The sequence below is a fragment of the Chiloscyllium plagiosum genome, chromosome 9 (assembly GCF_004010195.1).
Source record: "Chiloscyllium plagiosum isolate BGI_BamShark_2017 chromosome 9, ASM401019v2, whole genome shotgun sequence".
Classification (NCBI taxonomy): Eukaryota; Metazoa; Chordata; class Chondrichthyes; order Orectolobiformes; family Hemiscylliidae; genus Chiloscyllium; species Chiloscyllium plagiosum.
In genome coordinates, this window is record NC_057718.1 from 50231304 (window position 1) to 50241738 (window position 10435).

The 10435-nt window shown below is 41.8% G+C and overlaps 1 protein-coding gene across 1 annotated transcript in view; it reads right to left on the reverse strand.

The window, feature by feature from the left end:
• The window catches only part of LOC122552860 (follicle-stimulating hormone receptor-like), a 141920-nt gene that overhangs the window by 110657 nt on the left and 20828 nt on the right, over nucleotides 1-10435 (reverse strand). Inside the window, exon 2 of the mRNA XM_043695907.1 lies at nucleotides 2873-2947. Coding sequence (XP_043551842.1) covers nucleotides 2873-2874 — 2 coding nt within the window. The 5' untranslated portion in view covers nucleotides 2875-2947. The remainder of the gene's footprint in view (nucleotides 1-2872; nucleotides 2948-10435) is intronic.

Consider the following 10435-nt stretch of genomic DNA (forward strand, 5'->3'; position numbering starts at 1 on the left):
ATGTGTTGCTGGAAAAGTGCAGCAGGTCAGGCAGCATCCAGGGAACAGGAGAATCGACGTTTCGGGCATAAGCCCTTCTTCAGGAATCGGCTTATGCCCGAAACGAGAAGCTCTTCAGCCACATTCTCAAACAGACTCGCTACCACAGCCACATCTCCTTCCTCAGCACCTGCCTACATTCCTGAAGAAGGGCTTATGCCCGAAACGTCTATTCTCCTGTTCCCTGGATGCTGCCTGACCTGCAGCGCTTTTCCAGCAACACATTTCCAGCTCATCCACCAATCTACCAGTTACTAAGCTGCCACGCCACTACTTAACTTATCAGCGAGCCTGCCTATCTATCACTCTAACCCCACCCCCATCATCCAATCTACTGTTACACATGTGCTACCCAAACCTCCTACCCATCTAACACCCTTGCGACCCTACTCTCTTACCTTCCCTCTAGCTTTCCAAAGAAACTTTGGAACATTCAAACACTTTGGCAGGCATTGGTATGTTTTGAAAGGTTCTCCACAAGAGGAATTGATCAGAATGATTGGAAGCAGGTCAGTGTGTGGCTTTTGTTACAACATAGGGTAAGCCATTCTGCTAATTTAAACCAAACACACAGAAAAGTTCACCTCGGCTCATAGTCTGTAAAAGTATGAGTAACAAAGAACAACCAAATCCCACTATTTAAAGAAAAAAAACAATTTGTTTTTTAACTCCAAGAAAAAAAGAAAACATTAACAACTATCTACACTGTAAACCTCCTTTGTCTTAACAATTTATCTACATCCCACCCTACAATACTATACTGATCCGATAAAACCTCTGATTAAGCTTTACAAAAAAATTCAAATTTCAAATTTCAGTTGTGTCGATTGACCTCTGCATCTTCCTCTGTAGATTCTTATGGGTCTTTTCTTCAGTCTTCTGCTGCACAGATTTTATATAAACAGATACCTTTCAGACAGCGGTTCTGCAAGCAGTCTGCGTTTATTGGTGCTCTTTGCCACTCTGGCTAACTTTTCAAAATGCCCCATATTTACATCCAAAAACATTGGATTGTCTCATTGGTTTAATGTTGTCAAGACAGTAAAATTCAAATTCGATTGGACTTTTGTATCTTGGGGCTAATTTAAACTGATCAGCCAAATTCAAATTTGTTGTGCACTATAGCAACAGCACAGCTATTTGTTTCACAGCCAAATGTTACATTTTTAATTTTTTTCAGCACACACTCTGTGTTTGTTAAGCCAGCTTTCACACTCTCTTAAAGGTACAGTACATGCCTACACCTTCATAAACTTTTGTTTGAACAAGATGAAAGATGGAGAGTGCAATTTTCTGGGAGGCAGGCAATAAGACAAGTTTCCCTAAAGTGATTAAACTTTCGCTGGTAAGTTCATAGAACTTTTCAGGTGGGTTAAACTTTTATTTCATTCATGAACATGTCATGAACATTTAGTAACAGTACACATCCTAGTGGAATTATGTTCAGGGTTGTAATTTTGTTAGCCAATAATTTGAAAGATGTCAGTTCACAAGCAGACTACACATATGCATGTATTTGATTCTCCAGTGAGTACAAACATCTTCTGTTACTTGCCTCCTTCAAAACTGAGTCACTTCCTTATGTAAATGTTTACAGTGTGGGAGTGAAGCCCTTCAACGTTGATCAACTCTTGAGAAGTCCCAGTCATATGTAGTATGGCTTGTGGTTTCTAAAAACACTTGCAGTGTGAGAAGTGAAGTCTGACTTGGCCAACAAGCCCACCCAAGAGAGACAGATACATTGGCTGATGCCAGCAAACCTGACCAGGGAAAGCAAGCGAGACTGAACTCAAAAAACCATCTTTGTCCCATGCAAGCTGCTGGTGAAAAGATATCAGAGCTCTACATCCTCCTGGTTGTGATGAAAGATCAGAAACTTAATGGTGCTTGAGTTGCTGAATGTTGTAGCTCCTTTAATGTTTTACTTGTGATCATTTGTAGGTGTTTGAAAGGCAGTATCACTATGGTACCAGTAGTGCTATATTGGTAGGTTTAACAAGGTTACAGAAATAACTTGCCCATGAGGTATCTGAGGGAGATGCCTGGCACCCTATCTCCCCCGAAGTTTTGCAGTGCTGCACGTTTGCAACCTTACAATGTTAACTCAATCTTATAGGAGCATGAAACATTCACTAGAAAATGGCATGTGAAATTACTCCACAGATACTGATATCCTGTCACCAAGTCACTCCTCATTTACATGTAGAGAGTCCTTGACACTGGTCTAGTTCCCTCAGAGCCAGCTCTCAGAGAGAACAGCATGTCTGGCACTCCAGTTTATACCTGTACCAGCCAGGGCTCCCTAACTGGACCAGGTTAACAGCCCCAATCAGGGAACTCATATTCTATGGGGTCCACTTAGCTGACCTTGTTACAATCACCACAGCATGTACTCTGGAAAAGCACAGCTTGGTTTCTGTCATCTCTTGGGCTGAATGGGGATGATGAGCAGAGGCCGAATGATTCTCCTGAGCTGCTGAGAGTGCAGTGCTATCCGGGTGCCTTTTAAATATGGCATCCAAATGTTGGCACCCGGAATTATGTGTCCGTAAAATTTGACATTTTACCCACACATGAATATGTATTGAATTGGGAAAATTGTAATTGTGTGGGGAAACTCACCCTTCCCACCAAACTCCTCACCTCCATCCCAACAGAAGTCCCTCCCACCTTTTGGGCCCACGATGATGCCCAGCCTCAGAAGAGAAAATTCTGCGCAGGGTTTCTGACTCTGATTGAAAGATCATAAGCAAATGAACAAACATTAACAGTGAATGAAAAAAGAAACACATTCTTTTTCTCAAACAAAAGATTGCAAAGTTAATTTACTCACATTTCATTAAGACTGGGTAGATTGACAAAGGTATTTTCTTCAATATTCTCCAGAATATCATTCTGTAGTAGCCAACTGGCAATTGCAAAAACAGAAGTTAAATGAGATTACAAATCAAACCAATACAAATAGGAACAATCACTGTTTTTAAAGGCTTTACTTGCCATAAAGCTATAAGCATTACAGTATCATAAAATCACAGTTATTACAATGCAGAGGGAGGCTCTTCAATCCATCCTGGCACTCCAAAGAAAGACTGTTCATAATTATCATTTAACTGTTATCTCTACAATTTAAATTCGAAAGGTCATGAACTTCAGCAGGGAATTAACAAGATTTCCTCTTGAAGAGCAGTTCTACTCAGTTAATTGTGAAAGCAGCTGAAACTGATACTGCTGTATTGGGTCAGCCAGGCCTTTTGCATTCATAGCATATGATACAAACAGCAGGGTTGCTGTTGTGCTGCAGTGGTAGTGTCCCTACTGATGGACTGGGAAGCCACGGTTCAAGTCTCATTTGCTCCAGACGTGTGTAAATGAACATCTCTGAAAGGTTCATTAGGAAAGTAGGTTAAATAATTTTTTAAAACACAAATAACCAATTTGGTGTGACTTAAAAACTTGAGTGCTAAGAGCTGGGTGATTAAGGGGCTTGGGAGAAGGGGCAGCATGGTGGCTCAGTGGTTAGCCACTGCAGCCTCACAGTGCTGGGGACACAGGTTTGATTCAAGCCTCAGGTGACTGTCTGTGTGGAGTTTGCACATTCTCCCTTTGTCTGCATGGGTTTCCTTCGTGTGCTCCAGTTTCCTCCCACAATCCAAAGATGTGCAGGTCAGGTAAATTGGCTATGCTAAATTGCCCATGGTGTTAGGTGCATTAGTCAGAGGGAAATGGGTCTGGGTGGGGTTACCTTTTGGAGGGTTGGTGTGGACTTATTGGGCCGAAGGGCCTGTTTCCTCACTGTAGGGAATCTAATCTAATCAGAAGCAGGAAAGAGGTGTTCCTTTGTTCTTCATTTATCTAACATTTTCAGCCTCCACAAATTGGTTCTTAGTTACGGGAGAAGATATTAAATATTTGGTGTGTATCTGGTGAATGGTTTATTCTGAGGTTAAGGTTAATTACTTAATTGAATACAATAATTAGGTACTAAATTAGAGCACATTAATGATAGCAGGAAGAGTGATGTTTCCCAGCTGCAGCATGAGAGAGCTCCTGGATGGCAGTAAGATCCAAGTCAGCTGCAAGTGCTTGAAGTTTGAACAGTGCTTTTGGGCTGGTGGCTGAACTATCAATATCAGGAGAAAGACTGCTACCTGCATTCATTGTACCTGCAGACTTTCCCACCTCTTAAGATAGACTCTTTTGATCTTGTCAGTGTTTGGGAACAAAGGAATGAAACTGCAAATGGGGCAAGTAAGGGAGCCCAGGTGGTAGGGGCACAAGAACCTCTGCCTTTGCAATTGTCCAACAGGTTTAAAGGTCTTTAAGGTGTTTGCATGAGTAGGACCTACAGAGTGGATGAGCTTACTGACGATGGCACTATGGTCCAGGAAGTTGCTCAAAAGAGAGAGTAAAATGGAATATCAAGGCCTTAAGGAGTAGTACATGCAGAGGGATAGACACCATTCTCAGCAGCAAACACCTGGAATTCCAATAACTATTGTCTGCCTGGGGCTAGGGTCTGAGGGGGGGGGTCCTGTTCAGAACTGAAGGGAATGGATTCAGTCATTGTGATCCATGTAGGTACCAATTACATAGAGGACAAGAAGGTGCTTGAAATGATCAGTATGAAGACCTACAGAAATTAAGAAAGAGAATATTGAAGACCAAAATCTCTGGATATCATCTGTACAATTTGCAAATTGGCATACGGCAAATCAGATTAGGGTGGTGAACATATCGGTCAAAGATTGGTGTTTGAGAAATAGCATTGGCACCCATACAAGGGACACTTGAACTGTGCTGGGACCTATGTTTTTGAAAATTGCCTAAATAGAGACTAGAGAGGATTTTAAACTAAATAGTGTGGGCAAGGGATCAAATTTGTGAAGATGTCATAATCAAAGAGTAGAGATAAGGCAAATCCTTAGGGCTGAAGAGAAGTGGTAAGTTAGGTGTTGATATCTTGATAATTTTACAAAACTCTATAGATACTGAGCAGGTACTATTAGATTGGAAAATAGCAAAAATAATACTTTTTTTCAAAAAGGGAGGGAGACAGAAAGCAAAACAGGCCAACTAGTTTAATATCTGTGAATTGGGAAATGTTTTACAGAAGTTATAACAAGGCACTTAGATAAGTTCAAGGTAATTATCAAAGGGAAATGATGTTTAAACAATCTATTGGAAGTCTTTGAGGAAGAAATATATGATGTGGATAAAGGGAAACAGTGGATGTACTTAGATTTACAAAAAAACATTTGTTGTAGTGCCATATTAAAGGTTATTGTAGAAAATGAAAATTAATGGTATAGTGAGTGATTTGTTAACATGATCAGATTGTCTCCTCTTAAGTAGCCAGAAGATATGTAAAACTTGGTCAATGTGTCAACCTGAATCAAATCAGTGTGCTGCAGGGACCAGTGCTCAAGCCTCAAATGTTACAATTGATATAAATGACTTAGATGAAGGCATGGAATGTATAGTTGTCAAATTTGTTGATGGCACGCAGGTAGGAAAGGTGTATAGAAAACCTTAGAAGATGACAAATTATAGAACAAGTCAGGAGAATCTGGCAAATTGGGTATAATGTGAGAAAACATGAAATTGTCCATTTTGGGAGGAATAATAAAGATATTTAGTTAAATGATGAGAATGCAGTTCAGGGATGTGTAGGTTAAGTGCATTGGTCAGGGGTAAACATAGGATAGTACGGGAATGGGTCACTGTTTGGAGGGATAGTGTGGACTTGTTGGGCCAAAGGGCCTGTGTCCACACTGTAGGGATTCTAAGTTCTAAGTTCATAAATTGCAAAGGATCTAGATTTACTGCGCACAAATCATGAGCAAAAGTGGGCACGACACTAGTTATAGATAGATAGAATATTACATTGCAGTGCAGGCCCTTCGGCCCTCGATGTTGCACTGACCTGTGAAACGAATCTGAAGCAAATCTAACCTACACTATTCCATTCTTGTCCATATGTTGATCCAATGACCATTTAAATGCCCTTAAAGTGGGTGAGTCTACTACTATTGCAGGCAGTACATTCCACACCCTACTGCTCTCTGAGTAAAGAAACTACCTCTGACGTCTGTCCTACATCTATCACCCTTCAATTCAAAGCTATGTCCTATCGTGCTAGTCATCACCATCTGAGGAAAAAGGCTCTCACTGTCCACCCTATCTAACCTTCTGATTATCTTCTATGTCTCAATTAAGTCACCTCTCAACCTTCTTCTCTCTAACGAAAACAGCCTCAAGTCCTTCAGCCTTTCTTCATAAGACCTTCCCTCCAGACTAGGCAACATCCTTTCGAAAGCTTCCACATCCTTCCTATAATGCTGTGACCAGAACTGTATGTAATATCCCACGTGCAGCCACAACACAGTTTTGCAAAGCTGCAGCATGATCTCATGGTTCCGAAACTCAATCCCTCTACCAATAAAAGTTAACACACTGTATGCCTTCTTAACAACTTTATCAACCTGGGTGGTAACTTTCAAGGATCCATGTGCGTGGACACAGATCTCCTGCTCATCTGCACTACCAAGAATCTTACCATTAGCCCAATACTGTGCATTCCTGTTATTCCTTCCAAAGTGAATCACCTCACACTTTTGCACATTAAACGTCATTTGCCAGCCCAGCTCTGCAGCTTATCTATGTTCCTCTGTAACCAACAACATCCCTCAGCAATATCCAGAACTCTACCGACCTTACTGTCATCTGCAAATTTACTAACTTATCCTTCTATACCCTCATCCAGGTCATTTATAAAAATGACGAACAGCAGTGACCCCAAATCAGATCCTTGCAGTACACCACTAGTAACTGAACTCCAGGATGAATATTTCCCATCAACAACCACCTTCTGTCTTCTTTCGGCTAGCCAATTTCTGACCTAAATCACTCTCAATCCCATGCCTCCATATTTTGTGCAATTGTCTTACTGAAATCCATATGCACCACATCAACCACTTTACCTTCATCCACCTGTCTGATCATCTTTGCACAGAATTCAACAAGGTTTGTGAGGCATGACGTACTCTTCACAAAACCATATTGACTATCCCTAATCAACTTATTCCTTTCTAGATGATTATAAATTCTATCTCTTATAACCATTTATAACACTTTCCCCACAACTGAAGTAATGCTCACTGGTCTACAGTTACCAGGATTCTCCCTATTCCCCTTCTTGAACAAGAGAACAACATTTGCTATCCTCCAGTCTTCTGGCGCTATTCCTGTGGACAATGATCAAAGCCAAAGGCTCAGCAATCTCCTCCCTGGCTTCCCAGATAATCCTAGGGTAAATTCCATCTGGCCCAGTGAACTTATCTATTTTTACACTGGATGGAGGTTTGTTCACTGAGCTAGAAGGTTCATTTTCACCATACTAGGTAACATCTTCAGTGAGCCTCTGGATGAAGCACTGCTGATGATTCCTGCTTTCTATTTATATGTTTGGGTTTCTTTGGGCTAGTGATGTTATTTCCTGTGGTCATGTCATTTCCTATGGTGATGTCATTTCTTGTTCTTTTTCTCAGGGGGTGGTAAATGGGGTCCAACTCAATGTGTTTGTTGATAGAGTTCAAATTGCAATGCCATGCTTCTAGGAATTCTCGTGCGTGTCTCTGTTTGACTTGTCCTAGGATAGATGTGTTGTCCCAGTCGAAGTGGTGTCCTTCCTTATCTGTATGGAAGGATACTAGTGAGAGTGGGTCATGTTGTTTTGTGGCTAGTTGATGTTCATGTATCCTGGTGGCTAGTTTTCTGCTTGATTGTCCAATGTAGTGTTTGTTACAGTTCTTGCATGGTATTTTGTAAATGACATTAGTTTTGCTTGTTGTCTGTATAGGGTCTTTCAAGTTCATTAGCTGCTGTTTTAGTGTGTTGGTGGGTTTGTGGGCTACTACTCAGACCTCCACCCCCCCCTCCTTGGCATTATGGTAGCTGTTTAGCCTCCTGTTGGTCAAGTGTATTTTCTGTTCTAATCTGCTCTAATAACTGTCCCAGAGAACCATAGTGCTGCTCTGATTACCATTTTGGCTGGATGCCAGGTTTGTTAGGCAGAGATGCCAACAGCATGAGTTCAGTTGTGTAAGCTGAGGCTTCTCTCCCTTACCCTACCCCTGAGGTGTGGTGACCCTCTGGTTAAATCACCAGTCACCTCTCTCTAATGACACAGCAACCCTGTGGTCCTCTGAGACTATGGTGACTTTAAATAACTGTCCAAAAATTTTGCCTTCTTTCTTAAAGCATGGGCGCCTCATGTTTGTTACTTCAGAGATTGTTTAGTTTTCTGTGTCCTGCTTGTGTGTTTTTATTTATTCATGGGATGTCAGTGTTGTTGACAAGACCAGCACTTATTGCCCATTCTGGTGAAGGTAATAGTGAGTTGTCTTTTTGAACAGCTGCAGTCTTTGGGATTTAGGGAGTGCTTTTATGAAGGGAGTTCCAGGATTTTGAACTCATGACAGTAAGGTGGACAATAATCTGGTTCTAAATCAGGGTGCGCATTTTGGAGGGGAAGTTTAGATAGTGGTGTGTTCCTATGCATTTGCTGACCATCATCTTGTAGATGGTAAAGGTCACAGATTGGAAGATGCTGTTGAAGGAGTTGGAGTGAGTTCCTGCAGTGCACTGTTTAGATGGCGCATACTGCTGCTGCTTTCTAATAGTAATAATGGGACTGAATGTCAAAGGTAATGTTCTCTCATAGCTGTGCAGCCGCTCTGAGGGTCTGTGTATGTCAATGTGTACTGACACCATCCTAGTAGTGACATTTGGTTTTGGACATTGATGCTGCACTTAAACTTCAGAGGTCAGTGCAGAAGAAATGTGGGATCATGGGTTGAAAGGGTGGACTGGGTGTTAATCCAGTAGGCTGCTTTGTCATGGATGGTGTCAAATTTCTTGTGGTGTTGGAGCTGCACTTATCCAGACAAATGAAAAGCATTCCATCACTATCCTGATCTGTGCATTTTATGTAGATCAGCAAAAGGGAAAGAGTTAAGATATTTTATCTTAACCTTAGATATGCTCCAGTAGTCACAGTATTTGTATGGCTGGTCAATGGTGTGGGATGTTCAGTGGGATGTTCGTGGGATGTTCAGTGATGGCAATGCTATTGACTGTCAAGAAGCAGTGGTTAGACTCTTGATAGAGATGGATATTGCCTGACATCTGTAGTACAAATGTTACTTACCACTTATCAACCCAAATCATGATATTACTCAGATCTGGCTGCATTTAGACGGACTGCTTCAGCGTCCGATGTGTTGAGTGGTAATGAATGTTGTATAATTGTCAGTGATTATCCCCACTTCAAGCCTTTTGGTGAAGGGAAGGTTATTGTTGACGTAGCTAAATTTGATTGAGCTGAGTACACTATAATGAGGGACACCTGCCCTGATATCTGATTCTCACCCTCTCTCAACAAGAATCATTCTTTGTGCTAGGCATGACACTGACCAGCAGAGATTCCCCTCCCTGACTTCCATTGACTTCAGTTTTGCTCAGGTTCCTTGATGCCATTTTTGGTCAAATGTAACCTTGATGAGCTTGGTTGAACTAAAGTTGTCATGACTTCAGTAGCTGAGTGGTCTTATTGGAATCCCATCTAAGCATCACTGAGTAGGTTCTTCCTTTGCAGGTGGTGCTTGATAACACTATCAATGATCCTTTCAATCACTTTCACGGAGAGTTAATTAGCTGAGTAGAATTTGTCCTGCTTCATGTACAGGGAATACCTGGCTAATTCTACACATTCAGAGTCAAAACATGTGGTGCTAGAAATGCACAGCTGGTCAGGCAGCATCCGATGAGCAGGTGAGTCAACGATTCGAGCATAAGCTCTTCATCAGGAATGAAGTGGGGATAATCACTGACAATTACACAACATTCATTACCACTCAGCACATCAGATGCTGAAGCAGTCCCTGTCCAAATGCAGCCAGATCTGAGTAATATCATGATTTGGGTTGATAAGTGGTAAGTAACATTTGTAATACTCAGTGCTACAGCGGGTGCACAGAGAGGGGAGCCGGAAGGTAAGCGGAGACCAGTTTAAATTAACGTTTTTCTTTTCACAGTCTGTGTTTTTTTTTCAGCTAGGAGTGGGAACCCAGAAGTTGTCAACAGAGGCTTCTGGGAAGGTAAGAGTTTTGAGTGGAGAAGGACTGCATTCTGGGGAAGGTGGGACCTGTACAAGCATGATGGGTTGCACCTGAACCAGAATGGCACCAATATCCTGGGAGGTAGGTTTGCTAGCACTCTTCGGGGGGGGTTTAAACTAATTTGGCAGGAGGATGGGATCCGGACTTGTAGTCCAGCAAGTAGGTTAGCTGTTTTTCAGGATGTCCAAGAATGTAGGGAGGCTGTGGAGAAGGTAGCA